The sequence below is a fragment of the Lutra lutra genome, chromosome 8 (assembly GCF_902655055.1).
Source record: "Lutra lutra chromosome 8, mLutLut1.2, whole genome shotgun sequence".
NCBI classification, from domain to species: domain Eukaryota; kingdom Metazoa; phylum Chordata; class Mammalia; order Carnivora; family Mustelidae; genus Lutra; species Lutra lutra.
The window spans coordinates 77,409,968-77,426,494 of NC_062285.1; the positions used below are offsets into that span (position 1 = coordinate 77,409,968).

The 16,527-nt window shown below is 36.6% G+C and overlaps 1 protein-coding gene across 2 annotated transcripts in view; it reads left to right on the forward strand.

The window, feature by feature from the left end:
• The window catches only part of MRPS35 (mitochondrial ribosomal protein S35), a 45,113-nt gene that overhangs the window by 4,181 nt on the left and 24,405 nt on the right, over positions 1-16,527 (forward strand). For both annotated transcript variants that reach the window (XM_047740379.1, XM_047740380.1), the window contains exons 3-5: positions 1,512-1,679; positions 4,436-4,496; positions 12,906-13,045. In XM_047740379.1, coding sequence (XP_047596335.1) covers positions 1,512-1,679; positions 4,436-4,496; positions 12,906-13,045 — 369 coding nt within the window. The remainder of the gene's footprint in view (positions 1-1,511; positions 1,680-4,435; positions 4,497-12,905; positions 13,046-16,527) is intronic.

Below are 16,527 nucleotides of genomic sequence, written 5' to 3' on the forward strand. Positions count from 1 at the left end.
CAGAAGAATGCTGCCCGAGAAGGCTTCACAAGGGGATGCATACTTGGTGACTGCCAGAGCCTTGGCTCTAGTCTTTGACTGGTTTTTGTCAGTACCCCAAGAAATGGATCATCTTTGAGAAATAGACTCACATATTCCTGGGAAATAGGGATGTAAACTAGAATATAGAATTATTTTTGATGGTGCTTTTAATAATTATGAAGCCTGGGATGTGTGTATTAATCTCACCAGTTTGGTCTTACCCTGTAGGCAAGTCTATAAAAGAATCCGAATCCTAAGGTCACTTGTTGAGGATGGAGTCAGAACAGAGACAAATTATTAGATGGAAGTTAAATGGTACCAAATTATAATTATCTAGAGTAGTTATTTTCACAGGAATATTACCTTCTTCCAAGGCGTACACTACCCTAGTTTTGGTATTGCATTGTTGGGCATTGCCAGATTTTGCTTCTTTAAACCCTACTTTTATATGCTGGCCATCCCCTTCTAATGAATACAGTTTTTAAAAAAATATGTGTATGTTAATGTGATTGACTAAACTGTCACATAGCTATTCTCTGAAACTAGGAGACATATAATCTCTCATTATATATGTATTCAGTTAGTTTAACGTACTTACTTATTTCCAGGTTCATATTATTTATTTCTCATTTCCTCTATTCCTCAGTTTTCAGTGTCTTCTCCTTTACTGACTTCCATCAATAAAGTTCTGAAAACTATAAACAGTCACCACCTTACACTGGTTCAGCTTATAATTTTTCAACTTTATGGTGGTGAGAAAGCAGTACACATTCAGTAGAAACTGTACTAGGAATTTTGAATTTTGATCATTTCCTAGGCTAGCATTATGCGGTATGAGCTTGCGCGATGCTGGGCAGTGGCAGTTAGGCATAGCCACAGAGTCATGAGGATAAATAACCAATATACTTAACAACCAGTCTGTACCATATAACCATTCTTTTTTTTTTTTTGTAACTTTCAGTACAGTATTCAATAAATTATATGACATATTCAACACTTTATTATAAAATAGGATTTGTTTTAGAAGATTTTGCCCAAATGTAAGCTAATGTAAGTGTTCTGAGCACATTTAAGGCAGGCTAGGCTAAGGTATGCTGTTTGGTAGGTTAGGTGTATTAAAAGCGTTTTTATGGTGTTTTCAATTTAAACAGTGTTCAATAAACCCATTGTAAGTTGAGGAAGATCTGTATTTCAAAATACATTGTTACTCTTCAACAAGATGTAAAAAATTTGCTAACAGTCTAAATCCACAGAAATTTTTAGTGAAGGAAGTGTGCTGTTAAAGGAGATCCTTACCAGAAGCATTGCAGAAACAGTGCAAAAATATTAAGTAGATTTGGTGTTTTTCGTTGGAATAGCAGCAGCTTTATAAGAGGTCAGATTTTACATCAGTTGCAATTCTGCTTGTGTTTCTTTTTTTGTAGCTTTTTTGCTTTAAAATTAAAGATCATATTCATATTTAAAATACTAAACCATTTTGTGTTCTGTAGGCACTACCTCCTAGGACAGAGAAAATGACCGTTGACCAAGATTGGCCTAGTGTTTATCCTGTTGCAGCACCATTTAAACCCTCTGCTGTGCCTCTTCCCATTCGAATGGGCTATCCAGTAAAAAGGGGGGTGCCCCTGGCAAAGGAGGGAAATCTAGAACTATTAAAGGTAAGAGAAATCGCTGATTCATTGGCTAAGACTTATTTCTAAATAAATGCTGGTCCTCTTCCCACTCCTACCCTGCCTTGTACTTGAGGGTTCAGTATGTAGCAGCAGGTATTGTATTTTAGTTTAAAAACTTTTTTTCAGGTAATAATGGATGATATATTCTGATTGTCCATGGTAGAGAAGACTCAAAGAGTCCTGAGCATTTAAGAATATAACCAGTTGGCGGGACGCCTGGGTGGCTCAGTTGGTTGAGGGACTACCTTCGGCTGGGGTCATGATTCCAGCGTCCTGGGATTGAGTCCCACATTGGGCTCCTTGCTCAGCGGGGAGCCTGCTTCTCCCTCTGCCACTCTGTCTGCCTGTGCACTCACTCTCTCTCTCTGAAAAATAAACAAAATCTTAAAAAAAAAAAAAAGATTATAACCAGTTGGTCCCATGGCTTCCTTTCTGGCTTTTTCTTTTCTATTGTATTTTTTCTACCTATATCTTTCGAGTGGAACTCAGAAAAATGAAATAACCTAATTTGAGATTGAGAATTATGACTGAAATTTACTTTTTTTTTTTTGGTAAGATTTTATTTATTTATTTGAGAGAGAGAGGGAGAGGAACCATGCACACAAGAGAACACCAACGGGGAGAGGCAGAGGGTACAGGGCTTGATCCTAAGACCCTGGGATCATGGGGATCATGACCTGAGCCGAACACAGGGGCCTAAACAACTGAGCCACCGAGCTGCCCCTGAAATATACTTTTAAAGATTTTTATTTATTTTTGACACAGAGAGAGAGAGCACAAGTAGGCAGAGAGGCAGGCAGAGACAGAGGGGGAAGCAGGCTCTCTGCTGAGCAGAGAGCCCCCGTTGCAGGGCTTGATCCCAGGACCCTGAGATCATGACCTGAGCCGACGGCAGCAGCTTAACCCACTGAGCCACCCAGGCACCCTTGAAATCTACTTTTAAAAAAGAGATTCTAAAACTTTCTGCCCAGAAAAGTAGAATATCATTTAATATTGTTATAGTCCTTCAACTTCTTTATTTCGTGAAGCAAAATATGTCATATTAAATGCTTCAGTTGGTAGCATCTATAATGATTTATGGACTATAAGCTTTTTAAAAAAGATTTTATTTATTTTTGCGAGAGAGAGAGAGTGAACACGTGGGAGCATGAGCAGGGGGAGGGGAAGAGCAGAAGGAAAAGAAGACTCCCCACTGAGCAGGGAGCCCAATGCAGGGCTCAATCCCAGGATGACCTGAGCCGAACACACACACTTAACCAACTGAGCCACCCAGGTGCCATGAACTATAAGCTTTTTAAAGAAAATATGAATATGTTTTGCCTGAGAAGGCATATCTTAGATGGTTCATGTTATATACAGTAAAATTATCATAAACTGTGTTTTCCACTATATGAGAATCTTTTTCTTCTTTTTTTATTGGAAGTATAGTTAACACACGATTTTACATTAGTTTCAGGTATACAACGTAGTGGTTTCACAAGTCTCTGTGCTATACGGTGCTCACTACAAATGTAGCTACCATCTGTCACCATACAGCACTATTACAATATCATTGACTATATTTTCTATGCTCTACCTTTTGTCCCTATGATTTACTTACTCCATAACTGGAAGCCATTATCTCCCACTCCCCTTCACCCATTTCTCCCGTCCGTCCATGTCCCTTCCCCTCTAGCAATCAGCCACCAGTTTGTTCTCTGAATTTATGGGTCTGTTTCTGCTTTTTGTTTATTTTGTTTTTAGATTCCACATATAAGTGAAATCATATGGTATTATTTGTCTTTTTCTGACTTACTTCACTTAGCATATGTATGCTACTTTTATATGCTACTTTTATATACATAGCATATATATATGTTCAGTATTGAAAAACCGAAAAACAAAAAAAAATTGCTAAAAGATGATGGTTAAAAAATGAGATGGTAACATGGAAAAGGAGTTGACCACTGCTAGAGAGGGTAAATGAAATTTGGAAATCTGAATGTTTCAAGGGATAAAAGAAAACAAACATTGAAGAAACTTATCATTTCTTTAAATGAAAGAAGGGAACTTAGTTTAGGGGTGTCTGGGTAGGACAGTGGTTGAGTGTCTGAATCCTGGTTTTGGGTGAGGTCATGATTTCAAGGTCATGAGATCGAGCCCCACATTGGGCTCCACACTCAATGCGGAGTCTGCTTGAGATTCTCTCTCCCTCTCCCTCTGCCCTTCCCAGCTGTGTGCACACATGTGCACGTTCTCTCTGTCTCAAATAAGTAAATCTTTAAAAAGCAGTTTCTAGAACAGTATGAATCCATTTATGTAAAGTCATACACATGTATCTATTTTTTAAAGAGATGTCTAGAGGGATGTTAACCAAAGTGTTAAGACTGTAGAACCTTGAATAATTTTTATTTCTTTTTGTATTCCAGGGAAATTAGGATGATTAAACAATAATCTGTGTCCTTGAGTGCTTTTAGTTTTATAACTAAAATATGTGTACCTGTAGATTTTTGGCAGGAAGAGTACTATAAAAGCAGCATTTTTTTTTCCCACAGTGGTCCTCGTAAGATACATCATGAATCTATATTTCACAGAATTCATTTATTGAATTCATAACACATGTGACATAGAATTAATATTGTAAAAACTAGATTTTATTTATTACAAGGTTTGTTGTGCTTAGGATTTAGTTTTATGAAAAATTGTTTTTTTATGTTTTTGAGGTAGTAGACGAATTTATCCTTTAAATTTCTCTATTTTAGATCCCCAATTTTCTGCATTTAACTCCTGTAGCAATTAAAAAGCACTGTGAAGCTCTTAAAGGTAAGTGACTATTTCAGTATATGAACTTAACAATAACATTGAACATAAGAATTTCATTTCTAATGATAAAGGGGTCAGTTCATCAAGAAAATATAACATTTGTTTATGCACCTAAATTTATGCATCTTAGTTTATGCACCTAAGATAGGAATACCTAAGTATATAAAGCACATATTAACAGAAGTGAAGGGAGAAACAGATGGCAGTACAGCAATAGGAGACTTCAATATACCATTTCCAACAATAGATGGATCAGTCAGAAAATCATTTAGGAAACACTGGATATAAACTATATGTTAGACCGGATGGGTTTAGCAATGTTTACTGAACGTTGCATCCAAAAGAAGCAGAATACAGATTCTTCTCAAGCACATATGAAACATTCTCCAGAACAGATCATATGTTAGGCCAAAAGACAAGTCTTAACAAATTTTAAAATACTGAAGTTGTATCAGGCACCCATTCTGATCACAGTGGTATAAAACTAGAACTCTATTACAAGAAAAAAACCAGAAAATTCACAGATATATGGGGATTGAACAACATGTCCCCTAAACAACCATTGGTTCAAGGAAAAAATCAAAAGAAAAGTTTAAAAAAATCTTGAAACAAATAAAAATGGAAGCAACATACCAAAACTTACGGGGTACAACAAAAATAGTTCTAAGAGGGGAGTTGATAGCGTACCTTAAGAAAAAAAAATGAGGGGCGCCTGGGTGGCTCAGTGGGTTAAGCCGCTGCCTTCGGCTCAGGTCATGATCTCAGGGTCCTGGGATCGAGTCCCACATCGGGCTCTCTGCTCAGCAAGAAGCCTGCTTCCCTCTCTCTCTCTCTCTGCCTGCCTCTCCATCTACTTGTGATCTCTCTCTGTCAAATAAATAAAAAATCTTTAAAGAAAAAAAAATGATCTCAAATAAACATCTCAGTGTACACCTCAAGGAGCTAGAAAAAGAAGAATTAAGCTCAAAGTTAGTAGAAGGAAGGAAATAACAAAGATTAGAGTGGAAGTGCAGACTAAAAAGGCAAGAGAAAAGATGAATGAAATTAAAACCTGGTTTTTTGGTGAGATAAACAATGTATACAAACCTTTAACTAGGCACATTAGGAAAAAAGAGAGGACTCAAAACTGTAAATGAAAGAGGAGACATTACAGTTGATTCCTCAGAAATATAAAGGATCATAAGGGACTACTATGAACAATTATATGCCAACTAATTTGACAACCTAGACGACATGGATAAATTTCTAGAAATATGCAGCCTACCAGGTTCAAGGGTTCCATGAAGAAATGGGAAATCTGGGGTGCCTGGGTGGCTCAGTTGGTTAAGCATCTGCCTTCCACTCGGGTCATGATCCTGGAGTCCCAGGATCAAGTCCTCTGTCGGGCTCCTGGCTCAGCGGGGAGACTGCTTTGCTCTCCCCCCTCACCCTGCTCTTGTGCTCTCTCACTCTTTCTCAAATAAATAAAGGAAATCTTAAAAAAAAAAAAATCTTAAAAATCTTTACTCTTAAAAAAAAAAGGATATTAATCAATAATCAAGAACCTCCCAACAACCAACAACAAAGAAATCCAAGCTCAGATGGCTTAATAGGCAAATTCTAATCATTTAAAGAGATAGTACCAATATTTCTCAAATTCTTCCAAAAAAGAGGCGCCAAGGTAGCTCAGTCAGTTAAGTATCTGCCTTCCACTCTGATCATGATCCTGGGATCCTGGGATCAAGCTCTGCATTGGGCTCCCTGCTCAGTGGGGAGTCTGCTTATTCCTCTCCCTCTGTTTCTCTTCCTCCCCCACTCGTGCTCTCTCTCTCTCAAATCAATAAATAAAATCTTGTTTAAAAAATAATTCTTCCCAAAAAAGAAGAGGAGAGAGCACTTCCAAACTCATTTTATGATGACAGCATTACCTTGATGACCAAAACCAGACAAGGGTACTACAAGAAAAGTATTACAGCCCAAATTCCTTGATTAACATTGATACAAAAATCTTCAACAAAATATTACTTAATCAAATTCAGCAGTACATTAAAAGGATCATGTCAGATCAAATGGGATTTATTTCAGGGATGCAAGGATGGTCCAACATAAAAATCAGTCAGAGTGATGTATCACATTAACAAAACAAAATTAGAAGAAAACATAGGCAGTAAGCTCCTTGACGTGAGTTTTGGCATTGATTTTTGGATTTGATACCAATAGCAAAGGCAACAAAAGCAAAAATAAACAGGTGGGACTATACCAAACTATAAAGCTATAGCGCAGCAAAGAAAACCATTGACAAAAGGAAAGGGCAATCTACAGAATGGGAGAAAATATTTGCAAACCTCGGGTCAGAGGTTAATATCCAAAATATATAAAGAATTCATACAACTCAATAACAAAAAATCCCAGACAATTCAATTTAAAAATAAATAGAGGATCGGAAGAATTAATATTGTTAAAGTGTTCATACCACCCAAAACAAAGTACAGATTGAATATAATCCCTATCAAATACCAACAGCATTTTTCACAGAACTAGAAGGAAGCATCCTAAAATTTGTATGGACCCACAAAAGTCCCGGAATAACCAAAACAGTTTTGAGAAAGACCAAAGCTGAAGATCTCACAGTCTCAGATTTCAAGATATACTATAAGGTATAGTAATCAAAACAGTATGATATCAGGACAAAAATAGACACATAGATCAATGGAACAGGATAGAGAGCCCAGAAGTAAGCCCAAGCTTATATGGTCAATTCAGCTATGACAAAGGAGGCAAGAATATGCAATGGGGAAAAGACAGTCTCTAATAAATGATGCTGGGAAAATGGGACAGCTGCATGCAAAAGAATGAAACTGGACCACTGGCCTAAGTCACACACAAAAATAAACTCAGAATGGATTAAAGTCATAAATGTGGACCTGAAATCATAAAACTGCTTAAAGAAAACATAGGCATTTCATCGACATTAATCTTAGCACTATTTTTCTTGATATGTCTCCTTGGGAAGGGAAATAAAAGTAAAAATAAACTTGAGACCACCAGAATAAAAAGCTTTTGCACAATGAAGGAAACCATCAACAAAATGAAAAGGCAACCTACTGAATGGGAGAAGGCATTTGCAAGTGATATATCTAATAAGGGGTATATAAAATATATAAGGAACTTAACTCAACACCAAAATATCCCAAATAATTTGATAAAAAAATGGGCAGAGGACCTGAATAGATATCTTTCCAAGGAAGACATACAGATCATCAGTGGACAAGTGAAAAGATGCTCAGTATAACTAATTGTGGAAAGATGAGTGCAAATCGAAACCACAAGGAGCTGTTACCTCTTGCCTGCTAGAAATAGTTATCATCCAGAAGGCAAGGGATACCAAATGTTGGTGAAGATGTAGAAAAAAGGGAAACCCTATTGTACTGATGGCTAGGGATGTAAATTGATATAGCCAGTATGGAATGTAGTAGGGAGGTTCCTTAAAAAATTAGAACTCCCATGTGATCCAGCAATCACACTTCTGGATATATATATATATATTCAAAAGAAAAGGAAACATGGTATTGAAGAGATATCTGTACTCTTCTGTTCACTGCAGCATTATTTACCACAACCAAAAAATGGAAACAACCTAAGTGGGGGGCGCCTGGGTAGCTCAGTCATTAAGCGTCTGCCTTCAGCTCAGGTTATGGTCTTAGGGTCCTGGGACTGAGCACTGCATTGGGCTTCCTGCTCAGTGGGAAGCCTGCTTCTCCCTCTCCCACTTCCTCTGCTTGTGTTCACTGTCTCTCTTTCTGTCAAATAAATAAATTAAAATCTTAAAAAAAAAAGTTGTGTGTGTGTTTGATATTATTTAGTTATGAATAACTAAATCTGTGATATCCTGCCATCTGTGACAACACAGATGGGCCTTGAGGGCATTGTACTAAATGAAATAAGACAGAGAAAGGCAATTGGATTATTATTTCACTTACATGTGAAATTTAAAAAGGCTGAATTCAGAATAGTAGGGGCTGGGTGGGGGAGGGAGATGTTGGTCAAAGAATACAAACTTCCAGTTTTATGATAAGTTCTGGGAATCTAACATACAGAATAGTGATTATAGTTATTAATACTGTGTTCTCTAACTGGAATTTGCTAAGAGAGCAGATCATAAATATTCTTAACACAAAAAGAAATGGTAATTACGTGACACTGTGTTAGTGTTGTGATTGTAATCATGTTGCAACATATATATAAGTGCATCTAGTCAATATATCGTGTACCTTAAACTTACACAATGTTTTAGGTCAACTATATCAATAAAAATGGAAGAACAAAACCTCATTTTTAATGTATTAAATTGCCTTATATTCATTGCTAGTATCTCCTTTTTTTAGAAAAATTTTCAAGTTTTCAGTGAATTGTTAAGATATCAGATCTGCAAGTTCCTTTTTTTTTTTTTTCCCAGACTACTCTGCAAGTGGCTATGAATAATAAATAGAACCAGAAATTATAGTCCTTGTTCAGGTAGGCTAGGGACTTAATTGTTGCATTATAGATAGCACATACATAAAGTGATGGAAGAAAATATTGCGAGTGTTGCCAATAGATAGAAATCAGTCTAATCCAAACTGAAGATAATGTAGAAAGATGCCAAGTCAATAGTTAGTAGAGTCAGTAATGGTATACTTTGCAGAGAGTTATCTTGAAGAAATTGTTTAAAATAAGAATTTCATAGTGATACATAGATGTGGTAACATCAAGTAGCAGAAAAACTGATGATGAAAAGCAGTAGTCTTATTTCTCCTTTCCCCTCAGCCCCTCATTTTAGAAGTGTTTTCTTTTAGTCATTGTTTAGGTCTGATAATTACTTGCTGAGAGTATATTTGCTTATTTTTCCACATAGTCTCTTTTATTTATTTATTTATTTGACAGAGAGAGAGAGATCATAGGTAGGCAAAGAGGCAGGCAGAGAGAGAGGAGAAAGCAGGCTCCCTGCTGAGCAGAGAGCCCGATGTGGGGCTCGACCCCAGGACCCTGAGATCATGACCCGAGCCGAAGGCAGAGGCTTAACCCACTGAGCCACCCAGGTGCCCCACATAGTCTCTTTCTATATAGTATTTATTATATATTCTTTCTCTATATATTTTATATATGTATAGTTATGTTAGTATATATTTTTCGTTATACATATGTAAAATGGAAGTAATCACCAGACCATGATTATATTTCCAGTTCTAAATTTATTGAATTTGAACAATATTTACTGATTCCTAGATATAAACAGAGAGAGCATGCAGAGGGGAGGGAGAGAGGAAGAGGGAAAGAGAATCTGAAGTAGAGGGGCACCTGGGTGGCTCAGTAGGTTAAAGCCTCTGCCTTCCGCTCAGGTCATGATCCCAGGGTTCTGGGATCGAGCCCCACATCAGGCTCTCTGCTCAGCAGGGAGCCTGCTTCCTCCTCTCTCTCTGCCTGCTTCTCTGCCTACTTGTGATCTCTGTCTGTCAAATAAATAAGTTTAAAAAAAAAAAAAAGAATCTGAAGCAGACTCCTTGCTGAGTACAGACCCTCATGGGACTCAGTCTCATGACTCTGAGATCGTGACCTGAGCCAAAACCAAGAGTCGGCTTAACTGACTGCCCCACCCAGATACCCCTCACTCACTTATTCTTTTTCCTTCCTATGTGCACTGAGGTAAAGGCAAAGAATTTTTTTTTCATAGTTTTATGCATGTTTTCATATGTATACATAGACTCATTTTCTCATCTAATTTGCATTGGATTACATACAGAAGGACATTGGAATTGTTTTAGGTTCATAGCTGTTAGCGATTGGTTGTGTAGTTTAATTCAAGAGTTAGTACCTTTGAATGAATTCTTCATGCTAATTAAAAAGGAGATATATAAATGCTCAATACACTTGTTAAGGCTTTTCAGAAAAGAAAATGAACTAAAAACTCTTCACAGGCAGCCTGATAATGCTGGAAGGAGAAATAGTATAGTGATCATGATTATGATAAAATTTGAGCTTTTGGAAGGGCCTTTTATTGAGAAATGTAAGGAAGAAATGTCTTAAAAAGTAGGAAGAATGATTTTACTCTTACATGAGGGAAGAACAGTCTCTCCTATCTTCTTTCATGTATGTGGTCTTTTTGGGATAGTAGAATGCATTTCTATCCTTTTAGTATGTGTCTGTTTTCATTGGTGCCTAGTGATAGACTGTCGCTGATCATTATTCCAGATTTGTTCCTTGTTTGGCACAAACCATGTAGCACTTTTTGATCCTTTGTGAAGCCAGTTAAGGAATGTACTACACTGTGATACATCTCATTTTTTTCCTTTTTTAAACATTATTTTGGAACGTGCATTTATAATCTAGAAATGGGTTTTTAAATGAGGTGCTTCTAAAATACTTCATAATTCTTAAATGAATGGTTTTCATATAGCACATTCAGAAGAGTAGCATTATATTTTAAGTGTTTAAGTGTTTAATCTTTCTTTGATTTTGTCTTTACACTTTTGCCAACTTCTAGATTTAGCTTGTATCTTCCAAATAACTCAAAAGCTTTTAAAATATTTCTTCTCAATTTTCTTTTAAAGTAGGTCAGTTCAGATTTTATATCTGACTTGCAAGTGGAAAATCTGAAGCACAGGAAAGTTAGGTAATTTACCCAAACTTTAATAATCAGTGGTAGAAGTTAAGTAAAAACCAAGGTCTTCCGAAGTCTAGTCTATTGCTCTACCTATCAGATGAATAGGGGTCTATTATGTACTTTCCAGTTGGCTGTATTTTTTAGACATATAATCCAGTAATTTAAAAGTTGTAATTATCATCTGGTTATTGAAATGACTTATTCAAAGTTATAAAAAATAAAAGACTCAGTACAAACCCAAGAACTCATAAAATTCTCCAAACTAGTCTCTTATAAAGTGCTTGGCAGTGTGGCATCTTATAGTGCAGGATATTGGAATTATTCCATGATGGGAATAAAATTTAACTTCAGTAATCATGCTCTTTTCATTTTATTTAAATGTCAGAAATGCGGAGCTACTTCTTTCCCCTCAATGAGAGTGTGAGTATTGCTCTCTTAAGCAGGGTGTTCAGGGAATGGTGTGAGCTATACTTAATTTGTTACCATATATTTAGTTACAGATATTGGAGTCTTTGTGGCATTTTGCTGACTGGTATTAAAGCCTATAAAGGGAGCTAAATATAGTACCTACTATAAGAAAATTGTTAACTATAGGAAATGTTACTGACAAAGTACCTTTCACTGTCCCTTAAATCATCACGTGGAAGAGTTCCCACATATGCCTGTGCTTGTGACCAGCCTCTCCTGCAGTCATGCTTTTTGGAGAAATCACAGACCCCCTGAGGTTTAATAGGTTTGACCTAAGAAACCGATTACTTTTAGGTATTCTTAGAATTAATGAAGATTCTTAGAATGCAGTGAAATTTCCATGGAGGGGAGGCTGATAGTGCCAGAAGTTTTCATCTCAAGCTGAGAGCCCTCTACCACACTAACTTGATAGGAATAGGGCAAAATGAAATCAGCTACCGTCTTACAGAGTCCCTCAGTACAGATAGCTATAGGACATGCCGGGAGCTCTTTTTCTTTTCAGCCCCCTCTCACCTGTGCCCCACCCTTCCACTGGAGGCCTGAGTTTATATCTCTGTGCTGTGGAGATAGATGGTGCACCACATTTTTGTCACAGTGCTTGAAACTTCCCGTTGTGGCCCACTTCTCACAGCCAGTCCCACCTCCCCTCTAGGCTAGTTGTGTTGCCTGAATCTGAGGATAAGTCTGTTCCTCTTTCCATTTAGCTTCATTGGCACAGAAGTCACCTAGAGGAAACATGAGTTACTGTAAGGATCTATTTTAATAATGCCCTAGACTGTACCTGTTCAGTTTGAGGCCCTATTCAGCTCAGTTTCTGAGAGAATGGAGACCATATCTCTCTTCTAAGAGCTCTTTCAGAGCCTCTTTTAGTTCCCCTCAGACCTTTAGTAACTTTCATTTGGGAATGAATTACTATTAACTGTTGCTTTTCTCAAAAATGATTAATACTCTGAGCACTATGAACTGTTTGCTTTTAGTTGGTGAGTGAGGGGGGGATTAAACTGTCCCATAACTAGGTATGTGCAAAGCTATAATAAGCTTCCATCAAGTCATAGCTTCCTTTTAAGCAAGCTTACTGCTCCTCACCAAACCCAAGTTATCTGAGTCATTCATTTAATAACATTCCCTAACTAGGATTCATCTGAGAGGAAAAGGGGTGAAGGATGATGATGTGTTTGTGGTGCAGAAGAAGAGTCTGTTCTTTCATTCCATGTAGCTCGAGAGTCATCTCCCTCAGTAATTTGATTTTGTCTGGTAGCGCACATTGCAACGAGAATGTACTTGGCAAAGCTATACTTGAGATTATTTTTCTTAATTCTCAGATTTCTGCACTGAGTGGCCAGCTGCTCTGGACAGTGATGAAAAATGTGAGAAGCATTTTCCCATTGAAGTGGACACAACTGATTATGTTTCAGCAGGACCATCTATCCGAAACCCCAAAGCACGAGTAGTAACCTTAAGGGTAAGGAATATTTTTTTTAAAATTAAGAATTATTATAAGGGGCACCTGGGTGGCTCAGTGGGTTAAAGCCTCTGCCTTCAGTTCAGGTTATGATCTTAGAGCCCTGGGATTGAGCCCCGCATCAGGCTCTCTGCTCAGCGGGAAGCCTGCTTCCCTTCCTCTCTCTCTGCCTGCCTCTCTGCCTACTTGTGATCTCTGTCTGTCAAATAAATAAATAAAAATCTTAAAAAAAATTATTATAATACATTAATTCAAAATAACATTTTGTATATATAAAACTGATACTGTAGAAAATTTGGAAAACAGTGAAAATTTTAAAGTATTAAATAAAATTGCCTCTAATTCTACCACTTATAAATAACCTTGACTACTAGAGTTCATTTTAGTATATATATAGTCAACCTTTGTGTATGTTAATAGGATGATACTATATTTGATTAGTTATCTGCTCTTTTTTATTTAACAATGTGAATTAAAATTTTTCCAAGGTTATTAAACATTCTTTAATTTTTTTATTGAAGTATAGTTGACATACATTATTATATTAATATCAGGTGTACAACCTAGTGACGATTATATACGTTACAAAATACTCACTATGATAAGTGCAGTTACCATCTGTTAGCATACAAAGTTATCACTCTTTAATATTATTATTTTTTATTTTTAAGTTATCTCCATACCCAATGTGGGGCTTGAACTCAAAACCCCAAGATCAAGAGTCACATGCTCTACTGACTGAGCCAGCCAAGTGCCCCTCTTTAATATATTATTAATGGCTACATAGAATAACATAAATCAGGGTCTTTTCTGTGCTAAGAGAGTGTTTGAGGCTGAACATTGATAAGAGACCAAAATCTGAATATTCGGGCTTTTTGTTTACTCTTTCAGAGATTTCCTAGGAAATAAGTGATAAATAATAGTGGTTTTAATTCCCCTTTTTAAATATCTATACCTTGTTTTTATCTTTTCTTTTTGTCTTTTTCATTAGGTGAAACTTCTAAAATAATGTTTATGTAGTCCTTTATGCTGTTCTATACAATGGATGTGCCTCTGGCTTTTAGCTTCTAAGTATACATTGGTATTCAGTTTGAGATAGTAGCCTCTATTATGTTAACAATGTGTCCTAGTCCTATAACATTTTCTAAATGATCTCCTTTGAATTAATGTAGTAATGAATTATATTGTTATATTTACACTTACTGAAGTGTTCTGAACCCTGATTATTTCATAGTACATCATTCTTTTACTTTACTATGGATCTGCTCTGTTAGCATTTTATTTAGGATCGTTTGTCCTCATCTCATGTTGCTTTGGAGAAACATTAAATCCCTGCCTCTACCCATCAGAGCATGTCACATACTATTGCAGTGTCTTGCTGTAGTAACTTCCAAGTTAGTATTTGAAACCACTGTTTCCTCCCGTAAGAGTCTTGATCCACATGGCATAGCTTTCTCACACAGCAGTCACAGAGCAGTTACCTGATGGGTTTTTGTTTTTTGGTTTTTTTATTTTTTTAACTAAAAAAATTTTAGATTTATGAAAAAGTTTCAAGGATAGTTCACAGAATCCCCCTATATTTCACACCAAATTTCTTATGTTGTTAACATTTTTACTATTGTGGTACATTTATTACAACTGAGCCAATATTGATACATTATTAATTAAAGTTCATACTTTATTCAGATTTTCTTTTTAAAGATTTTATTTCTTTATTTGAGAAACAGCACTCATGAGACAGAACATGAGTTGGGGGGCATGGGAGAGGGAGAGGCAGGCTTGCCGCTGAGCAGGGAGCCCTGTTGACACCAGGCTCTGTCCCAGGACCCTGGGATCTTGCTCTGAGCCAAAAGCAAATGCTTAACAGACTGAGCCACCCAGGTGCCCCTATTCAGATTTCTTTAGGCACCTCTTGACTGTGGTGATTTCTCAGAATTTACTTGTTTTTAGTGACCTTGACAGTTTTGAGAAGTACTAGTTATGTATTTTGTGGAATGTACTTCATTTTAGATTTGTTTGATGTTCTTCTCATGCTTAGACTGGTATGTATTTTGGGGAGGAAAACCTCACCAGTAAAGTGCCATTTCATCACATCATAGCAAGGGTAGAGACTCCTTTTTTTTTTTTTTACACTCAAAAAATTAGTTTTTGTACTCCATGTAGTCTGTATTTTAAATCAGAACAGTCCATGTGTGGGGTGCCTAAGTGACTCAGTCAGGTAAGCGGCTGCCTTTGGCCAGGGTCATGATCACGGGATTCTGGGAGCCTGCTTCTCTCTCTACCCCTCCCTCTGCTCATGTGTGCTCTCTCTCTTCCTCCCTCCCCTTCTCTCTTTCTCTCTTTGTCAAATAAATAAAATCTTTTTTAAAAATGAAAAAGAAAGAGCTCCTGGGTGGCTCAGTGGGTTAAAGCCTCTGCCTTCGGCTCAGGTCATGATCCCAGGGTCCTGGGTTCGAGCCCCATATCGGGCTCTCTGCTCAGCGGGGAGCCTGCTTCCCCCTCTCTGTCTGCCTGTTTCTCTGCCTACTTGTGATCTCTGTCTGTCAAATAAAATATTTTTAAAAAAATGAAAAAGAATATTCCATGTAGACTGCAAAAATATGTTGACAGTCTTGTAACCATTTTTACACTATAAGGTAACAAATAGATAAACTTTAATTTCTAGAAATTTTATCAGAGGTACATCCATGTTTGATTTGTAATTTTCTTTCTTTGATAGATTTTGGTATCAGGATTGTGCCTTCTTTATGAAATAAATTTACAAAGCTTGTCAGTCTTTTTTTTTCCCCTAGAATAGTTTAAATTTCATAGCATTATATTTATATGTTTGGAGAAATTGAAAATATTAAAATCACAAAAGACAATACATGTTTACTGTATAAGTTTTAGAAAATCTAGATAAAAGGGGGAAAAAAGCCTTAAAATTATGGTTGGCCAACATTCCACAGGTTAATATAAATTACCTAGGGAGTAAGGCACCTGACTGGTTCAGTCAGAGGAGCATGTGACTCTTGATCTCAGGGATGTGAGTTTGAGCTCACATTGGGTATAGAGATTACCTAAAAATGTTTTTTAAAATTTTTTTTAAAAGGTACCTAGGGGTAATTAATACCTGATACATTTTTAATAATTTAGTAAATGTTTCCTCTTTTTAATAATAATGATGATCATAACAACCAACTGTTGTCAAGGTCTATGTTAAGTGATTTAAAAAATCTCTGAACTCAGAATCAGGAAATCTAGAATTTTGCCTTACTTTTTGTGGGCCTTAATCTTCAGTACCAGAATAGACATCCGGTTCCCTACTTGTTCTGTTTGTTTATTTTATTTTACATAAATATAATCCGACTGCATTATTTGAAGTATCCCACAAGATACCACTTACCTATCAGGCTACCATCCTCTTTTGTCTCTTTTTTTTAAAAAAAAATTTTTTTTAAAGATTTTATTTATTTATTTATTAGAGAGAGAGAGAGAGATCA